This window comes from Ziziphus jujuba, chromosome 10 (genome assembly GCF_031755915.1).
Source record: "Ziziphus jujuba cultivar Dongzao chromosome 10, ASM3175591v1".
NCBI lineage: Eukaryota > Viridiplantae > Streptophyta > Magnoliopsida > Rosales > Rhamnaceae > Ziziphus > Ziziphus jujuba.
The window spans coordinates 543,128-564,191 of NC_083388.1; the positions used below are offsets into that span (position 1 = coordinate 543,128).

At 33.0% G+C, this 21,064-nt stretch overlaps 3 protein-coding genes across 3 annotated transcripts; 1 reads left to right on the forward strand and 2 right to left on the reverse strand.

Annotated features, from left to right (window-relative positions):
* The first annotated feature begins 1,891 nt into the window (after positions 1-1,891).
* LOC107409753 (photosystem I subunit O) lies at positions 1,892-3,369 on the forward strand. Its single transcript, XM_025070694.3, has 4 exons — positions 1,892-2,087; positions 2,307-2,379; positions 2,525-2,704; positions 3,075-3,369. Exons 1-4 carry the CDS (start codon positions 1,997-1,999, stop codon positions 3,163-3,165), a joined length of 435 nt encoding a protein of 144 aa, XP_024926462.1. The 5' UTR covers positions 1,892-1,996; the 3' UTR covers positions 3,166-3,369.
* Positions 3,370-4,859: 1,490 nt separating this feature from the next.
* On the reverse strand, positions 4,860-6,354 carry LOC107409673 (F-box protein At2g27310). Its single transcript, XM_016017104.4, has one exon. The coding sequence runs from the start codon at positions 6,107-6,109 to the stop codon at positions 5,063-5,065; it is 1,047 nt and encodes a 348-aa protein (XP_015872590.2). The 5' UTR covers positions 6,110-6,354; the 3' UTR covers positions 4,860-5,062.
* A 3,522-nt stretch (positions 6,355-9,876) lies between these two features.
* LOC107410143 (uncharacterized) lies at positions 9,877-15,406 on the reverse strand. Its single transcript, XM_016017551.4, is given in 10 exon segments — positions 9,877-10,743; positions 10,849-10,929; positions 11,023-11,109; positions 11,295-11,390; positions 11,466-11,530; positions 12,030-12,086; positions 12,223-12,304; positions 14,580-14,672; positions 14,805-14,876; positions 14,961-15,406. Coding segments are annotated over 10 exon segments (1,401 nt in total). The 5' UTR covers positions 15,045-15,406; the 3' UTR covers positions 9,877-10,059.
* Positions 15,407-21,064: the final 5,658 nt, after the last annotated feature.

Below are 21,064 nucleotides of genomic sequence, written 5' to 3' on the forward strand. Positions count from 1 at the left end.
GGAATCCTTGGCCCCCAGTTAGCCTATCAAGATAGATTTTAGGGAGGTACATTGGTTTAAATCTAATATGGATTTTAGTTTTTTTTTGTTGCATAACTTTTGGAAGGTTTGCAAAAGACCGATATTCTGCTATTATTGAGCTACAACAAAGAATGGTTTAAAAAATATCTAACAATCAAATTACTGTAAACTTTCTAATGTGCTTTTTAAGTCAATAATGGATAACAACGCAAGAGTTTTAATATTAAAAAAGTAAATAAATAAATAAAAAATGCTAAAATTCGGTAAGAATTCGAGAAAAACATATCTAACGAGGAACTAAGTGGAGTATTTACCTTCGGATCCAAAAATCAATAAATTCAACTCTGCATTGCGCACAAAATTTCAATAGGAGAAAAATTACCTGTAAACCGAAATGTAGACCAAGTGTTTTAATTGTGAATTCAATAACTTACTTATTCCTTTGATAACTATATATTTGAGGTCTTGGACAATCTTAGAAGATTTGTTCAAAGGACCTTGGCAATTCTACTCTAAATGTCCTTAGGGAGGTCTTGTCCAATCACGTGGGTGATTAATTATTTTTAGTGCATGATAGGGTGGTTATAATTAAAAGAATAATTAATAGTTTTTTTAATTATTGTTCAAGGATATATCGGTGTAATTTTATAAAAATAAAAAATATATATAAAAAACAAAAAACAAAAAACAAAAAAGGGTGAATGAAGTACATGCAAATAATTGGGAAGCATTGAACCGCTGCCAGTACTTAATACATATATTCAGAAACTCTCATAAAGAAAAAAGTTGAAGGGAGAGAGGGCAGAAGGTGGTACCCCACTAACGGCTCTATGTTGGGGATTGGGTTTGGATTTTCATGGCTGTATTTGGAAGTTATGAGGACATAGGAACACCCACAAATTGCCAACACTAGGACCCACCATCTGCACCCTCATATGCTCTTTAGCTCTCACTCTCAGACCCTCCATGAACCTGTCTCCACCAATTCATTCAAATAAATATACATACAATTTTTGGACTATTAATTTCACATTCAATTAATACTCATGACATATATGTATATGAAGGTGGTCCATGGTTCTTACTAAGATTTGGGGCCTAAAGCCTTAAATTCAATCTAAGTTTGCAGAATACAAATTAAAAATGGGGAAGAAAGAAAACAAGTGACATTGTGTTAGATTATATATAAAATTTTTCTAATTTTGCTATTTGTTAAAAGTGATGATGCTTACCAGCACAACTATTGTTTACATTAAAAGCTTTCATAGAAAATTCGTATCAGTTTTGATGGCAACCATCCTAATTTTACCATTTAAATTATAAAATGACATATGAATTCAATTAATCAAAATCATAAATAATGACAAATAATATATATATATATATATATATATATATATATATTTGTCCATTTTGGAAAGTTCATGAGAAGTTCTTATTCTACACAATCATCTATATTTGTTAGTAGTACAGAGAGACTAGTCTATCAAGAGATGAGAGTACATTATTTCTTCAAGAAAAAAAAAAAAAAAAGTACAATGTGAACTAAAAAGTTTTTGAAAATTTTAAGTGAAGAAGAGGACTAAAGGAAGCATTGCCATCGAGGTTTATGAAATCCATCGAGTAAGCACCTTTATCGAAAGCCCAATTGAAGAATCATTCAAACAAAAAAGCCCATAATTCCATCACAATAAACCCAAAGTCCAAGATATTGTGGGCATCAGGATTCCGAAGATGAATAGAATAGAGGACCCCACTTTATCCAGGCAAATCCCAGGTGGCAGAAGTTGATTGTAGAAGATAAAATCCATACAATTTCCATCTAATCTTTCCAACACAAAAATGATGTCCAATCACAATCTCACAAAACAAAACACCAACTCCTCCTCCACCATTACATTCCACTTTGCATATTTGTGAATTAGCAGGGCAGCAGAGAAAATAATCAAACCAAAAAAGAAAAAAAAAAAAAAAAATGGCAACAACCATTGCGACCGCATCAACAACCGTGCTAGGCCTCTCCACTTCCTCCCTCTCCTCACCCAAGAGGACATCCCTCTCTTCAGGTACTTGTTCGCTTTCTATATTTTCTCTTCAATCTTTTTAATTTATATATATTTACCAAAAACAAAACATATTTATAATGTAATAAAAAGATGGCTTCTACAATTTATCCATCGTCTATTTCTCTTTGATATACCATATCAATTTTTTTTTTTAAAACTATCTTCCATTTAAATGCATACTATCAATATAATAAACTAATTTATTTGAAAAATAAACAGGATTTTTGAAGCCCAGCGTTGCTGTTAGGAACCCTTTGAGGCAAGCCCGGGCATCAGGAGGAAAAGTTACATGGTAAGGATTAAGGAATCACTGACTCCGACTGAGCTAGCTGCTTTTAAAAAAAAAAAAAAAAAATAAAGATAATCAGAGCCGTTGGTTTGTTTATTTATTTTTTAATGGGTTAATGATGACGTTGACGGTGATTGATTAAAAACAGTTTCGAAAGAGATTGGCTGAGGAGGGATTTCAACGTGATTGGATTTGGGTTGATCGGATGGCTTGCACCGTCCAGCATACCTGCGATCGACGGTAAGAGCTTGACGGGTCTCTTCTTTGAGAGCATTGGAGCAGAGCTGGCCCACTTCCCCACCCCTCCCGCTCTCACCTCCCAGTTTTGGTCAGTTACCCTATACCCATCTCTTTTTATTAATTTTTTCTTCTTTTTTTTTTTTACAATTTTGTGATTATAATTTATATCTCTGATTCTTTTAGATTGTATTTTGTAATAATGTTTATCATTTCAATTCCATAATCAATTTATTAAAACTCTTACATTTTCATATAGATACTTCCATATAATCAATTTATATATGAAAATTTAAAAAAGTTATGTACCATAGATATGCAATATTTTTATAACAATAAAGTTTAAAGAGAAATTTAATGTTGCAAAACTCGCAGAAATAATTTTCTTATTCCATTTAAGTAGAGCATCTTATCACTAAAAAAAATGCATCATACTTTTTTTTTTTTTTTTAATTACACAGGTTGTGGTTGATTACATGGCATTTGGGATTGTTCATTACCCTCACTTTTGGGCAGATTGGATTCAAGGGAAGGACTGAGGACTACTTTTGAAGCTTCTTTTTTTTTTTTTTTCCCTATTTTAATTGTGCATGTAAAATCTAATGTATAATATTCAGATGCTCAACTTTCTTATTGTCTTTCTTCTGCCCAAATTCTCTTCCATATATTCTTTATTGTTGTGTATTATTTGTAATCTTGGTGTATGTCAATTTGTTGGCAAGTTGTTGATAAAATTGACACGAGACAATTGATTGATGCATGATTCTTTATCACAAAATTCCAAATACATATCAAGCTACAAAAATAAATAAATAATAAATTGATTAAATGAAAAACAATAGCTAACCAAAAAAAAAAAAAAAAAAGAAAGAATAAAATGAAATAATGCAATTTCGGTATATTGAAGCCGAGTATCATGATTGGTGCTGTGCAGTAGAAGTTACAAGTTCCCACGAAGTGTCTATATGTAATTTTCTCATATAGTTGGCTTTTAGTATTGTTCCCTTTGTGAGACCTTGTAGATCACGAGTTTTATCAGGTAATTTGATCAGAAAGGGCCCCACTTAAAATCGTTTTCGGTGGGTTTAATCCCATACAAGTTATAGATCCTCAAATTAATGTTACATTTGAGCTACCAATTAAGGTGAGACTCGATGACTAATATTGTAAAATGGTATCAAAGTCATCCCATAGAGGAGAGTTTTCAACGAGGCTAAATGAGATATTACGTTTTTTCTTTTTTTTTTTCTTTTTTTTTTGGTAATAATTAATACTTTTGGCTCGTTAACTTCTTCTTGACCAATAAGCCTTTCCTAAATCTTAGGTACTATAACAGACCCAAAAAATAACTTATCTACACTAAGGTGAAAACAGGGCTTATATATAATTTGGAAATTTCAGCTAGATCTAGCGGATTTAAAAAAAAATATATATATATATATATATATTGAGGGATTAATTAATAATGTAATTTATAAGAAATGAAATAGAAGAAAAAGAGGTCACTTTTTCATACTCTGTTTTACATTTATATTCTGTGTTGTATGCATCACGAGTTTGTGGTAGAAAGAAAACCATTGAGATGGAGATGCAGATAAGAGTCAGTGTATTTGTGATTTATGAACATCGACTAGGCAGAGACTGACTGACTCAGAGACTCCCTCCAAACGAACCCCGTGAACCTTTACCTTTACCATCAGATTTATTTTATTTTTTTTCTTTTTATATATCTTTTTCCATTACACTGGTACTTGACAAATAAAGTTGGATAAGGATGAATTTGGAATCTTTCTTTTAAAAGCATATTTTATAAAGTTTGACAAATTCAACAGTCAAATTAGCTTTCTTTTCTTTTTTCCACAGTAATTCATCTGCTTAAGCTCTTATGTTCATCCACTTTCCTACTTGTGCATTTCTCCTTGGACTTTTTTTATATGTATGTGTATATATATAGCCCGAATTCAATGTTCAAACATAAGATTATAAAAGAATCTTTAATCAGATGTAATAATTCTCTCCACATAATTATTCTAAAATGTAAAATAATACACAGTTTCATAAAAAAAAAAAAATGTAAAATAATACACAGCTATATGTACACGAGTACTCCATAGCACAAACTACAAAGAGTCAATGATATTAATAAAGATATTTTGAGAGTAAATTCGTACATGGCCGTCTTACATGAATAACCGTCGTAACAGTAAAAACCAACTCCAACCATATAAATGATTAAACCAAAGAAGTAATGAAAATGTTGTTAATTTTCCAAAAAAAATAAAGATATTTTGTATGTATTTCTATATATATATATATATATATTGTCATCAGTAAATTTGTATATGGCCGTATTACACGTATACCTCCGATAACAGTAATTAAAAACCAACTCCAAGTGTCGGAGTGTAGAAATAAAAAAAAATTAAATAAATGAAAATGAAAATCTTAGCTATCTGAACACAAGGAAGGTCCAGAAACCCACGAACATGGAGATCCCACAAACAATGCAGGCCATGTCCAGAGCTCTCTCCCTCCTCGCCTTCTTCTCTTTCCTCTGTCTCTGCATCTCCAAATACTCTTCGTACCTCTGTTTTCCAAATTCCCTTCCTTTCCCAGCTAATTTCTTCCTCTTCCCTCCTTCGATGGCACTCTCCAATATCCCCAAACTGTCCCTCCCGCTCAAATGCTTCCCTTCCATGTCCTCCACTTGCAGGCTCACTTCCCTCACCTCTAACTTCCCTCCTTCCTTCCCTCCGCACGTCACCACCATCGCGCACTCCACGTGATCATCGTCCCTGCCGGGGCCCCTCGCCATGATCGTCGTGTACCTCAACTGCACGTCTCCCGTCAACCAGTGCCTCTGCACCGACACCGCCTTCCGGCTCGATAGATTCGCCGCTCTTTTCCGGGTCGGGTCGATTACGATCCAGCTCAGTGTCAAATTCTCCTCCAGGTGCTTCAGCCAGGCCCCGTCGTCCTCTCCCGCCACGTGTTGTATCGGCGTCGGGGCGGACTCTTTCGGGTCAAGGAGGTCGACCCGAAATGGCGAGCAGAGAAACCACCCGGACAGCGTCTCGATCTCTTGGACCTTGGAGAAGATAAGACTGTCTTTATAGAAAATATCGACGGCGGAAATCAGTTCCGAAGTGGAAGATAACGGACGGCCGTGACCGAATCGGCAGAAGGAGCTGGGGTCCAGAAGCGGAAAAGAATCGGAGAAGAAGGAACGGTGACCGGATGGAAAGGAGAAAATAAGGCGCTGGACACGTGGGTCGTTTATGGAAGGCCACGTAGAGGTGCAGATATCTCGCCAGAGTTTGTCCTGGGTGGAGAGGGCGTGTAGGTGGGAGGAAGCGCAGCCGGCGGAGGCAAGAGTTGGGCCGTCGAGACGGGTGAGGATGTGGGCCTGGATGATGTCGGGATGGACGGCGGAGATGGAGATGGCACCGTCATCATCAACGTTTGCTGTTGAATCTGTTGGATGAGGAGAAGGCATAGCGGTTGTAGGTGAGAGAGCCTTGGTTTTGGTTTTGGTTTTGGTTTTGGTTTGGGTTTTGGTTTTTTATGGTGGTGTATTGTAGTAGTAGTAGCAGTCAAATGTGAAATTGAAGCAAGGGGTTGGTGGTGTTTTGAGTTTTTTCTTTTTTATAGTAAGAGAGGCCAAAGCTACGTCAAAAGTCAACTGTCAACAGCAGCCTGTGTTGGACTTTTCGTTACGAAATCTCCTTCGATCTTCTTCCTTCTCCTTTTATATAATATATACATATATTTTATACACGCCTTATCTGTAATTGCTCGCAAGTGTATCATATTTTCCATTTTTTTCAATTCTATACTTCTTTAAACCCAAAACTAATCTCTACATATGTTTCTTTCTTCTTCTTCTTCTTCTTTTATTCTGTTTTGGTGGGGCTTGAAGAGGAATGTGGGTTGGGGTTCCACACAATTTCAAATAATAACCATCTTAAATAATTACTTTATATTTTATTATTTACCGTAAAATATAGGTTCTTAAAATTTATTATTATGTGATTATAAATCATTCTCACAAACCGATTCAAGAACAGCATCGCGGATGCTATCTAACCACACCCTTTGATAGCATATCGATACAAATAGAATAAAGAAAATTTTCAAATCTATTTGCATTGAAAAACCAACAATTTTCATTAATAAAGGTGCAAGTGGATAGCAACACCAATAAAGTATGGAACAAAAATGTCGACCAATATCACATTGTTAATATATATCCAGATTCGAAGTTAAATTTTAAGGAAATTAAGCACCAACAATTAGGCTTGGAAATAATTTTTCTTTTTAAAGGAGATGGAATCCTAACAAATAAATAGTCAAATAACTTGGACGCAAGTGGTAAAGAGGGAAATCTATGTACCAACCTAGAAATAGATCCTATTGTTTTCAAATTAAATATAAAAAGTGTATTCATGGAGATGAAGGTACTATAAGTTAGAATTATAATTAATGTTAATTCTTCAAGGACAATATAGTTGCAAAGTTCACTGTTTTTCTCAACAAATGGAAGTTTAAAATAAGATCTTTCCCCTTCAAAGTTAAAAAGAAATATATATTAAAGTCACAAAAGTGTATTTCAAAAAAAAAAAAAATCAGAAAAGCATTTTTTTTTTATTTTTACGAAGAATTAAATCTCTATCATCATTCACACAATATCTAATACTAAATTTTTACGATTCGATTTGGGTTTCACAATTTTTTTTTCTTTTTTGACTATTATATTATCAAATAATAATGATAATAATATCGTCTAATCCATTATTAATTTAGAATATTAAATAGTTAATAGAATTTTTTAGTGAGATGTTGAACAAAAATTGAAGAGTTTTGGTGTTAGGTACGTCCGAGTTAGTCAATTTTGGTTGTCCGGACTTGGATGTTCGAAATATTCAAACATGAGTAGCTTATACTAATTATTAGACTACTCCCTCAAACAGTGTTTAATACCTGACACCACTCTACACGCGTTGACTAAAGTTTCACCTTGTCATGGTATGCCTACTCTGGGGTTTCTAATCTTTAATTTGAGGGATCGATTTCAATTGTGATTTGAACCCTATAATTATTTTATTTGACTAATAAAGTATTCAACTTTGTGTTATATATATATATATATATATATGAAATAATCAAACTAAATCGAACCAAACTCATCATAACTTTTTTTCCCCGATAAATCAAACTCATCACATATATATATATATATATATTATTAATTATTTATAGTTTACTGTTTACATAATTTTATGTTTTATATTTGATTTTATTATTTGTATTGTAATTTCATTAGTTTTATTATTCATACTTTTTTTAAATTTTTTATTGATACTTTAATTATTAATAAACTTAAATTTTAGAATTAGGGGGAAAAAAAAACATTTTGACTCAAAACAAAACATACATTCAACCCAATTAAGTGGACCATTCGTTTCAGTTTGTACACGTGGTTTGAAGGTATAGTTTGGGATTTTTAAGTTAGATTGTAACATCAAACTAATTTGGTTAAACATTTTTAAAAACTATATGTAAATATAGAGTTTTGATTCAAGTAACGTTGTTAAATTCATATTAAGCAATGATGATGTGACATCGTTTATATTTTCAACTTATTTTTCATTTTTTTATTTTTTTTATTATTTTTTTTTTTTACATAAGTTATAGGCTACATGATGTAAAAGATATATAAAGCAAATAAAATAAATTAAAATTGAGCGTCACTTCGTTGTTACCTCCAATAAAATGAACAACTTGTTTAAAAAATTATTTCTTGATGTAGATATGTGGAAACTATAAATAAATACGACGTCCTACTGTTTGCGCGTTGCTCCCGTATTCATATCCAAAAGGTGAACGAACGCAAAATTTAATTACAAAGTCTATGCGGCAAGTCCAAGTATAAAGTTGGTTGTTATTTATTATTATAAGGTAAAGAGAAAAAGACAAGGAGGATTCACCAAAGCATACAATTATTTAGACATCGTTTTCACGTTTTTGTTGAAATTTCAATTGCAATTGCTCATGAAAAATGAGGTTGGAAGGTAGCGAGCAAAATATAAATAAATAAATAATATAATATAGTTGATATTTATCTCGTAACTCATGTTCACAGTCTTATCTACTCCATATCCTCGTAGCAGTGATTGAAGCCACTTAAAATGCTTTGCCCCACTAATTAAAATTTCTCAACTTTCTCATTTCTGATAACCACCAACCATCCACAAAAAGTAACTGTGCCAAATGCTGCATATATATATATATATATATACACAAATCTTATCAATTTGTCAATTTTGGACTTGAATTTTTCTTTTCTTTTGGACCGTTCAGACTAAATTATTCAGGGAAAATGAGAGAAATTAATCATTTAGTGCGCAAACAATACACACACACACAGAGAGATTGGAAAAGTTCTCAAATTCATTTAAGAGAAAAAATAATAAATAAAACCCTGTATTAAAAAAAAATCTATATTTTGCAACTGGGGTGTCTTAATTCTCAAAGGTGTGTCCTTTTTGACATCCCAGTTTGTTTTAACTTTCCACAAAGCGAGATAACACTCTCTCAACTATTACACATTTTCTACTTTAATTATTGTTAAAAGTTCAAAAATTCTCATCATTTTAATGCAAACAATACATTTTTTTATATCAGTTTAATGGAATCGGACCTAGTTATGCTAAAATTGAAATAAATAAACATATGTCGATACACGTTTATATCATCTCCCAGAAACTCCAAGTAAAGGAAGTCATGCTGTAATGTATGAATATTTAATTAACAAGTGCACACTGCACTAACTTTGACCAAAATCCACAATGTGGACATTGTTTAAAGAAACAAATGCTCCCTCTTTCCACATACACACTTTATCAAAGTCAATTAGCAACTAATTAACTTTTAAATAAATTTAAACTAAATCACCGAACATAATTTAAGAACAAAAGCAAACGATAGCTTTTTGCGCCTTCAATTCGAAGGTCAATTGACTTTAAAAATATGGTATGAAGAAGATCACAAACGATCCATGAAATACAGATACGAATAAAGTTTCCATCTCCGTCAATAACACCCTTCGTCCGACACAAAATCCTAAACCACTTGCTTTCGTAGTTTTCTTGTTAAAGTACAGAATTTCCACAGTTGTTGCCAAGATATTGAAGTCAAACCCAACTATTTCGTTTTAGTCATGGATGAATAATGACGATACCAACCAGCGAATGCTATATGAAATGGAAAAACAACACAAATCTTGCCCATTAACTATTCGATTAGAACCACATTAAGCAGGTCCTGATTGCAGATTTCAGAAACTAATCGAGTTATGGTACAACTTGAACCAGTAAGAGCAGGAAACATAACCATGGAGGACTCAGTATCCGGAATTTGACATGATCAGAACATTTCCCACCATAATTACTCATCACCCCAAGTTGAAGGCCCACCCATTCCAACTTCAACAGCTGGGAATGATTGTAGCAAGGAATCTGCACCCATGGTTTTAGCTTTCTTCCTCTTCGCCTGAAAAGTCACCATGCCACCCCCTGACTTTGAAACTTGACTATCCTTGATAGTAATCCTCTCTATAGTGCCTTGTTCGGTGTCTTTTGTGCTGCTCACAGATAAAAGCTCTACAATGGAAGCATCTCCATCATCAAGAACATCAAGTTCACCTCGTTTTACCTTTGATTTTTCCTTTAGTTTCTTTTTGACGTTGGTATTCTCCTTGTCCTGTATCAATCATTCTCTTGTCTGAAGCTTGTCATTCTTTTTTCCACTTCTCTCATTTGATTCCTTCTCCAAATAAACATTGTTCCCAAGATTGGCAACTGTACCTTGATTTGGCTCATGATGTTTAGATTTCTTTTCCTTGACTTGATCGTTCTTGTCTTCCTCATGGCCCAGATATTCATTTTCTAAGAGATTCTTAGCTGTTTTTTGCCTTTCCTGCTTCAGTTGCTTCTTCACTTCAAAATCAGTACTGTCGAGATTATCTCCCTTTTCGGTTTCTAGCTCAACTCTATCACGCTTTCCAATCTTTGAATATTTATCAATGGGTCTGGCATTGAATACCCGCAAGTTTAATAAGATGGTTCTAACCTACAGTAACATTGTCCTCTGTAAGAATCAAGTAAAGATGGCAAGTTTGAAATAAAGATAAAAATAATAAACATAATAAGCATGGTAATGACTGTTGACTGCTACCTTTTTCATGTATTTGTCATTTTCAACAATAGGATTTCCTAGAAGATTAATATTTCTCAGACTAACCAATGATTTAAGGACCTGCAATTTCAAAATGTAAGCAGGCTTTTAAGGTATAAATATTATTTCCATAATATTCTAAGATAAACAAAATTTAAGCTCCATTTTTCTAACCTTTAGATCTGACCACCGTGTGATCACATTGCTTCCCAAATCCAAATTAAGTAGATTTTTATTATGAGCCAACTCAGCTGGGAGACTCTGCACAGTAAAGAAACATGAAACAGTTAAAAATTTGGGCAAAGCTATGCTCCAGGCAAAACAAATAACTAAAAAAAAAGGTAAATTTCAAAAACAACAAGAAGCATTAATTGAATGAAAACAATTTTCAAATGGTGAAATTTCAATAAGAGAATGCTCTCTAGATGTTAAAGTCAACAACATACCTTGATTTCATTGTGAGAGAGTCTGAGTTCTTTCAATTCAATACAGGACTTGAGTGAGGAGCTTATACTCTGAAGGCGGCAATAAGAAAGAGAAAGCTGGAACAAAAAAGTTTTCAACAACCTTAGCAAGAAATTACCGCCGAGAACAATCAAAATCAGAGAATTGCTTACCTTCGTGATTGATTTAACCTTTGCCAAAGATTCACCAATTTCACCAATAGGATTTTTGGAGAGAACTGCAGGAGATTTCACAGGAAAAAAAGTATTACATCTTAATCTCCCATAAGCAATTCAAAGCTTCCCTAGATTTTATCTTCTTCTTCTTCTTCTTCTTTTTTTTTTTTTTTTTTTTTTTTTTTGTGAGACAATAAAGTTTCACTAATTTGACTTCCATGAACAAGAGTTGAACCACATAAGTTTTGCAGGAAAGAAGAGATGTCTACTTTATAGATATTGAGAAAGAAACTTGTATAAACATCTCTCTAGTTCATATTTAAAGTTCCTGCATAAATTCTTGAACTGATTTTTCCTGCACAAGACATGTTAATTTTGCTTTCATTTTTGTGCTCTCTATTTGAGAACTATATCCTCTGTCTAAAATGAAGTAGAATTAATTCTAATAAAAATCAACACTGTAGTTTTTGGTCAAAGTACTTGACTATATCATATACAAATACCAATCACTGACAAAAATGGAACTTGCCCAACAAGCAGGTCTGAATTAAGAATTCATACCAAGAGTATTCAAATCTTTCATCCGATCAAGCTTGCAAATGGAACTAATCTCATTTTCTGCAAACCAGAAAGGGGATAAAAAAAAATATGAGGGGGGAAAAAAAAGCTGCAAATGTAAACAATTAATACCAGCATGTCAAAACACAATATATTAATCTTCGCAGTAATGCATTGAATACATTTCACAGCTCACCATTCAAAACTAATGCACGCAAGCTGGTGATAGACCTGAGTTCCTCCATAGATTTAAGCTTATTCTTGCTTGCATTTAGCACCTGATTACAAAAATTGAGGGGGAAAAAGGTAACTACAAGACACCATATAGGGATGAACTAGAAATTATGACCAAATAATTTATGGACAGCATAACAAAAATAGTATTGCAGGTTCTAGCTCAATGGTTGGTCAATGACATTATCCTACAAACAATCAGTACAGACGAGCTACTTAAGCATCCAAAGGCTCTAGTGCTAGTTAAAAGCTCTAATGAAAAAACTATAATTTGTCTGATTGCTCATAATAAAGTGTTTCTAAAAGATTAGAAAGCTCCTCTCTGTCTCTGCCTCTTCTACAAGACACCATATAGGGATGAACTAGAAATTATAACCAAATAATTTATGGACAGCATAACGAAAATAGTATTGCAGGTTCTAGCTCAATGGTTGGTCAATGACATTATCCTACAAACAATCAGTACAGACGAGCTACTTAAGCGTCCAAAAGCTCTAGTGCTAGTTAAAAGCTCTAATGAAAAAACTATAATTTGTCTGATTGTTCATAGTAAAGTGTTTCTAAAAGATTAGAAAGCTCCTCTCTGTCTCTGCCTCTTCTAAAATATTGTCGGCAACAACAGAAAGTTCGACAACACATCATTGAAATTCCAGCAAATCTGTCATTTTTATAGAATTTGCAGCTAATTCTGATATTATTAGCAGTAATAGAAACTGTCGCTGATTAATAGGCCACATAGGAGAAAGTTATCATAACCCTCATATCATTATCAGAAACTCTAATTACTGAAATTTAGCCAACAACTTCACCAATATCAGCAACATTTGCTTCCATACTTGGAGCTGAGCACATGAAATGCCTACTTTTTTAATGTCTTAAGTGATAAGTTATGAGTAATACCTTATTTCATTTCCTATGCTACTAAGAAGACTCATAACCTTAGAGCTAGGGGCATAACATACTACCTTCCCTATCCCCAAGGCCCTAACTGATAGAAATACCTTCCAAAATGTCCAAGCCCCTAACCATGTCCAACACTTATGCGTCCCCTGAATTAACTAGGCATGTCAATGCATCCCAAAAGAAGGAAAAGCCAAGGTCACACTTTATCAGATAGTGAACTATATATACAATTAATTGTTTACTATCGATATTATCCTTTCCATGCTCTCAGCACACATGGGTCTTCCATTCAAAAACGTATTAGATAATAATCATATAATATGAAAATTACCGTTAAGAAATACATTTTTGAATTAAAAACCCTGTGAGCTAGGACCCTGGATACATGATAATATTATTCTTACATGCATAATGGGATGTAATTTCATAATTGTTGTAACTAGACACAATTGAAATCTAGTTTCTCAGAGCAACCATCATGCATGCTCAATAGGTAGTCATGAAACCTATTGCTGTATTGCTGTTTGTTTCAATAAACAATTTGCAGCAACCAGCAAGTTCAAATTCATCTAAAAGGATATCTAAAAAAACATTTATATACTAGTAAGGAGGAGTCTATTACTAAACAAATAAAGAGGTAAAGCCATTAGGGACTATTCCATATATTACAGGGGATAATAGATTTAGAACTTATAAACATTATCTAGATACAATTATTTGACTTAAGCAAGAGACAAGGAAAATTGAGGGAGCACAATGACGCATCAAAATTAATACTTCCAAAACAGAAGAGGAAGTTACTGCATTAGAGCCCATGTATAATGGAGGAGAACAAATTGGAGGAGAAGAATCATGGGAAATGCAATTTCACTCTAGTTGTAAAGTTAGACACTGCAAAATGACGATTTCCTTTTATAACCAAACAAGAGAAATCAGGACAGTTTAAAAGGAGGGGAACTGTTGAGAAAAGAGACACTACAACAGCATTAAGCTACCTGCTTGTTTCAATTCAAATCGCATCAAATGCCCAATCGGCAAAAGGTTTAAAAATAGTTCAAAGCATATAGTAGAATATTACACTCAAACTTCCACAACAACATGCTGCCAATTTAAAATTACATTTATACTTGTCATGAGATGGTGACTAACACATTTATATACAGAGGTACGCCAAACAGGAAAAAAAAAAAAAAAAAAAAAAAAGAGACCGGCAACAGAATTAGCCAAAACATTCCCAGATTGAAATTCATAGAGGATGTAGAGTTCCTTCATAAGTTAGAAAGCAGTAATTCTAAGAACAATCAGCTAAACTTGCGTGTGTACAACTATATAAGTTGTTTACAAGCTTCCAAGGCAATTATAAAAATATTCAAAGAAAGGAAACAGTAACAAAGCAAACAGTGTGGGGATACTTACAGTGAGCTTAGAAAGTGATTCAATTCCTTTCAAGCTCTCTAATTTATTTTGTGCAACCGATAACCACTTCAAATTAATGCATGACTTCAAACCCTGATTCACAAAATACATCGTTCACTTCACAATCACATAATAAAACAAATTCCTCATAATCTGATGTTTGCACATAAAAAATAAAAATCAAAACTTTTTTAAAGAAAATAGAATTGGAGATCGGAAATGTACCTCGAGAGAAGTAAGCTTGTTGAAGCTGAGATCGAGCCTTTCCAAGTTTTTGAAATCTCTCAAGCACGAGACCTGCCAATTCATATCCAAAAAACTCAGAGCTTTGAGAGGGGGAAACAGAGAGAACGAAGTACGGAATAGAACTACTTGTCGTACATCAGAGAGAGCTTTGTGGTTGAGTTTGAGACATCCAACGGAGTTGTCGTCGTTCAAGAGCTGATCGGAGCTCAACCGAGCCATGGGTCTGCAATGGATTCTTGCGAGTTTTCTTCCACATAAACCCTAAGTCTACTGGGTTTTGGAACTCGCTATCCATATATATTCGGTCCGAGACCAACTCTATTTTCATTTTACACGTACTTTATGCCAAATAAAAATAATGATAAAATACTATCCTATCACTTTGCAAGAATACATAAATAAATAAACAATAACACTGGATGTAAAAGCAGATTAGCACCGGCACAAAATTTTAACCTAAAAAATTCAGCCAAAAAAAAAATTTTAACTTAAAAAAAAAATCAAGCACAAAATTACAATTTATTATTCCCAAACAGCTCCAAAACCGTGTACAAAATTACAATTCTCTTTTTTTCCAAAAAAAGTCAAAATCAAATTGCTAAACTTTCAAAGCCATGTGAAAAATTACAATTCACTTTTTCCAAACAAAAGCTTCAAAACTATGTTGTTATCGATTCTTCGGTTAGTTGCTCCCATCTCGTCAACATCAAGTTGTATATGGGCTGTGACTCTTGGACCAGTGCCTCATTGTTTGGCTCTTGGGCTCCTGGTCCATCATGTGCTAATTCTGGACCCCACTCAATATTGTTAACTTGGACTTCAGCCATTGCCATTTCTTGGCCTTCAGCTACTTCTGGGCCTTGGTCTTGTTGGCTCATTCACTTTTTCCAAACAAAAGCTTCAAATCTATGTTGCCGCCGGGTCTTCAGTTAGTTGCCCCTGTCTCGTCAACGTCAAGTTGGATCTGGGGCTGCGAGTCTTGGATATTGGGCTCGTTGGTCCATCATGTGCTAATTCTAGGCTCGGCTCAATATCGTTAACTTGGACTTTAGCCACTGCCAATTCTTGGCTTTTACTACTTCTAGGCTTTGGTTTTGTTGGCCGACTGCAGGCTCATTCAGGACTGAATTCTAGCCAATTGCAAGCTCTTCTTGGACTAGATTGTGGCCGATTGCAGGGTCATCTTGGGGTGGATTTGGGTCTTCTGGATTCGGAGATGGTGGACCCCGGGCCATGGCCACCAGCAGGTTGGCAATTTCAAGGAGATCGTTTAAGACTTCTTGGGGTTGTTGTAACTCTGGTTGTTTGGATTTCTTTTCCTTGACTTGATCTTTCTTGTCTTCCTCATGGCCCAGATATTCATTAGAGTTGGGGCTGTGAGTTTTGGACTGGTGCATCGTCGTTTAGATCGTGGGCGAAAAGCTCAACTACTTGGTTTCTTTTTTTCTTCCTTTTTTCTTGTTTTTCTACAATTAGAATATCGACACCATTCAATTCGATTTGGGTATAAGATTCATTTACACATTCTTTCTCTTCACTTTTTATACGTAAGTTTTGTTTGTTCTTTAGAATGATGGGGTACAATGCATCTGCATTCTTTCTGATCTTCTTCTATGACACATTTTATTTAGTTATGTATTTTCTCTTTTGATATGCATTTTGTTTGTTCGATCTCTATATGCAGTTTGTCTGTTCTCTATATGCAGTTAGAACAGTACTATAAAAAGTAGGAGATCTTGAAAGAGTTTTAGAGGATGTAGAATGCTTGTATTCTTAGATTGTTAGATGTTTTGTATGTGTTACAAACCTTTTTATATAGAGAACCTAGCTTATATCACAAACATCTATAATGTTCTAGATATGTACACATGTCACACATTTAAGCTAGGATTTAGATAGTTCTGGAATTATGTACAAGATATTTACATGTAGTATTTTAGAGAGATTCTATTCTATTTTCTCTTAAATTATCAAGGAGAGTGTAGCACCTTTCAACATTTTATGCGCGGTGCATGACACATGGCTACCATCCGATTGGCAATATGAACGAGATCATCTAAGAGCTGTTGGGTGTCTTGTGACTTATATTGTTGTAGTTTGTAAATCCAACGACAGCTTCTTCCTGTCCTTTTGGTCACTGTTTGCTGGATCCCCATGATTACCAATCCTTACGCTTGCATATGAAAGAATGAAACCAAAAAATGTATGAGAAAACAAGAAGATTCCCATGATTACAATCCCTACACTTGCATATGAAAGAATGAAACCAAAAAACATATGAGAAAATAAGAAGAGAAAGTATGTACATATGTAAATGATTTGCAACCAATCAATCTAAAAGAATGAATATAACCTACATAAGATCAATTGAAAGAACCTAAATGAATTGGACACCCCAATCAAATTGAATGGTATCAATCTTAATTCTAACTGCATATAGAGATCAAACAAAATGCATATCATAAGTGAAGAGAAAGAACATGTAAATGAATCTTATATACAAATCAAATTGAATGGTGTTGATGTTCTAACTACACTGCATGATAAGAGAGAAGAGAATGAACATGTAAACGAAAAGAACGTATACAAATGAAGTAGAGATTAGTTATAATACCATAATGTAGCTTTAAGTACTATTGACCTTAGAGTGATCATAAAACAAAAAAAGTAAGAAAGAAAGAAACCAAGTAGTTGAGCTTTTAGCATGCATGAAAACTCCAGAGAGTGAGAAAAAGCAAAACAGTTATATAACAAGCTAACTGAAAAAAATAATAATAATAAAAAGAGACAGTTGGAAGCGGGTGGGGATCCTTCGTCTCCAAAGTGCTCTCCCTCTCTCTTTCTTGCAAATAACATGTTGCCACGTTAGTTTAATTTATTTTAACATCTTAAAACTTCCGAATTGGAATTAGAATTAAGTAATCTTAATATTATATTTGGAAGGATTAAAAAATCATGGCCCACTAAATAATAAAAGATTTTCTTAGAAAATTTTAAAATATCTAAGAGCATCTCCCATGGTTCTTTTTTAATTGGAGTCTATGTAGTATTGATTTTGGAAAGTGTTCATACTTATATGACATTATTTATATTTAATAGATAATGTTTTAGATAATTTCTCTCTAATGGGTTCTGTTTAAAATGTCCTGAAATGCTAATGTGTAATTTTTTATTCTAAAATTATATCTAATTAAAAAAACCAAAAGCCCATTTTTCTTTTATCAAAAGTCAATTAAAATAAATAAAATACTGATTCAACATGTCTAACAGAGCGTTAAGAAGTAGACAGTGTCCTTCATAGCTTCTATTTCTTTTGTTGTCACATCAGCTTGAGAGAACTAATGCACAGAACCATTGGAGAAGATTTTTTTAAAATCTTATCTATTTATCTGATGTGGCAAAAGATTTTTAAATAGACACATAACCATTAGAAATGCTCTAACAAGCCCTTTAGAAGTTGAAAGCCATCTTAACATTATCTAATTTTCTTTCCAGCTGTATCAACTTGATAGGGTTCTTAAACATAAAAATTTAGCAATAAATATAAAAATTTAGTAATAGATATAACCATTAAAGATAATATGAAGAAAAGATTTTGGGTTGAAGGAAAAATATATACAAACTTAAAATTACGTTTTAAAAAAAAAATCAAATTATCGCATGCATATATATATATAGGGCGATTCTATGATCAGGACCCTCCGCATAAAGTTGCGTGCGGACTAGGAACAAAGCCAACTCAAAATCGATGTTTTTTAGAAAAGCTGACTTTTTTTTTGTATAGCTTCTGCTTTTATCTTGAGAGAAAAACCAACGTTTTTTTCTTATGTAGCGTCTGCTTTTCACGGATTCTCATGCAACTTTATCCGATGGTCCTAACTATAGAAGGATTCTATATATATATATATATATATATATGCGTGTTTGACTAAGAAGGTGGAGAGTATGTACGTGTAATTGACTAGAGGATGAAGAGAAGTATTTTGTAAGGAGGAATGTTGGTCTCTATGGTTTCTTTTCCTAACAAGAAGCTAGATGTTTATCTTTAATCAAAATCTAATTTGAGGGCATGTTAAAGGAACAAATCGAGTCACAAGAATTAATTAAACTAATGTCAATAGTCGGTAAGAGAAATCAAGACAACAAGCTGAATGTTTATCTTTATTCACAATCTAATTTGAGGGCATGCTAAGGACAAATCAAGTCACAAGAATCAATTAAATTAATATCAATAGTTAATAAAAGAAATCAAGATAAAAATCAAGTTGATCAAATCATGGAGATATAGATTAATTGACTTCCCTTGTATAATTTTCTACAATCTTTTCTATGATTATGCATTGATGTATTTTGTAAGCTCTATGAACAAGAGCCATTGATATTTGTAAGATTTGAAATTTATTGAGATGTCAATGAAAATATTTGTATTTCTTATTCTTCTATCTTTCATTTTCCTATTCTAAAATTGGAGGGTAGGTTTTAATTATCTCCATTCAATGAAGGTCATCATATTTTGGTTTGGTATAGACGACTAGCATGAATCATAAAATTGGAGGTTAGAAATTAAATTTCTTCTCTATGAAAAAAATTAATCATAAAAAACAAAATAAAGAAAAACAAATCATACCAAAGAGTTCAAAACGTTAATAAAAATAATTCAATCTTCCTAATCAATATAAATTTATCTTTTCTTGGGACTATAAAAAAAATTTGTGTCAATCATACATTGTTACTGATATCTTTTAAAAGTAAGTTATATATGCCCTGTACATACAATTATCTATTTAATTGTGACAAAAAAAATTAAATAAATTAAATTTAAAGGTTTGATTTTATCACCATATGATGTAATATAATATGAATAGTACATCCAACGCATATGCCTATGCATCAATTTACACCTACTCTAATATTATTTTCTTTTTCTTTTTTTTTTTTGGGTAAATATTTTATTTTTTTATACCTATAGGCCTAATGTATGAAAATTTTAAACTAGTAGCTTCCAATTTGATGTAAGTACTTTTTTTTTAATTTGTGCCTATTTTTAGCCTAATTACGTAATGTGCCCAAACCTATATGTAAATACAATATATATAATTTTTTTAAAAATATATTTGTGTATATATACACAATAATTCTCTTACTAGGGATTTGATGATTTTAATAAATAAGAAATGATCATGTGTTAATTGTTGAGGATTACCATATTTCAGATTTAAATTCAAATATTAATTATTATTCTATTAAATGGTCAAAACTTTTATCACGTAAACATTTTGATTAAATAAATTATATATATATATATACATAATATTGCTATAGTATGTACTTGTTTATATATATATACACACACACACACTCTTGATAAGGGTTGTTTGATTTCAATAGGATAAGATAATGAAGACATGTGTTAGACTATATCCAAGTAAATCTTAAGAAAATGAGTCTTCTAGGAGTTTGTTTAGATTTGGTGCCACCTTGGTGTTCCAATTAGTTAATCAAAATGGCCAAGCCAATTCGCCTAGACATGCAGCATAGGCAATATAGTTGCTTTAAAAAAGGGAAGGGATGGCCAAGCAAATATGGTGTTTTAAATTTGTTTGAAAGGAATGAAGAGAAAAAGCAGTTTGTCTCATTTACCAACAGAGCTCTTAGAAGACATCTTATGCAGACTTCCTAGTAAAAATATTGTGCAACTCAGATGTATGCAAAACCTGGTATGAAATTCTAACCCATCCTAGCTTAATTTCCATGCATGCCGATTGGTGTGCCAAAAATCATAATGGATATTTAGTAAATATCTTTCATGGTGGATCGCATATCTCACGCTTAGATAAGAGCTTTGATTTTTCAAAAAAACTGGAATTCCCAATCAACTCATCTGTATTTAGATTAGTTGGTCCATGTGATGGTTTGGTTTGCATGAGAGAGATGAATCCTAAAAAGCATCACTTTCCCACCACATATCTATGGAATCCTTCCATAAGGGCTGCATTTGGTTTTGACAGACGAACTAATGACTGTAAGGTATTTCATATTGTCCGTGAAAAAAAAAACAAGGAAGAAGAAGCTTATGTTATCAACAATCACCTTTACTCTCTCAAGACTGATTCATGGAAAGTGATACAAGGGATTGATGATATGTCCTCATATCCTTCTGGCTACCTTGGTTGCCGCACGTATTTCAATGGAGCTTTTTACTGGATATAGTATACGAAATATCCTAGTAGTTCAAGATT

Bases quoted from the DNA above. Each gene is read 5' to 3' on its own strand.
- LOC107409753 (XM_025070694.3), top strand. From the start codon at position 1,997: ATGGCAACAACCATTGCGACCGCATCAACAACCGTGCTAGGCCTCTCC. The intron at 2,088-2,306 runs GTACTTGTTCGC...AAAAATAAACAG, and splicing joins GAGGACATCCCTCTCTTCAG to GATTTTTGAAGCCCAGCGTT. The intron at 2,380-2,524 runs GTAAGGATTAAG...GATTAAAAACAG, and splicing joins TCAGGAGGAAAAGTTACATG to TTTCGAAAGAGATTGGCTGA.
- LOC107409673 (XM_016017104.4), bottom strand. From the start codon at position 6,109: ATGCCTTCTCCTCATCCAACAGATTCAACAGCAAACGTTGATGATGAC.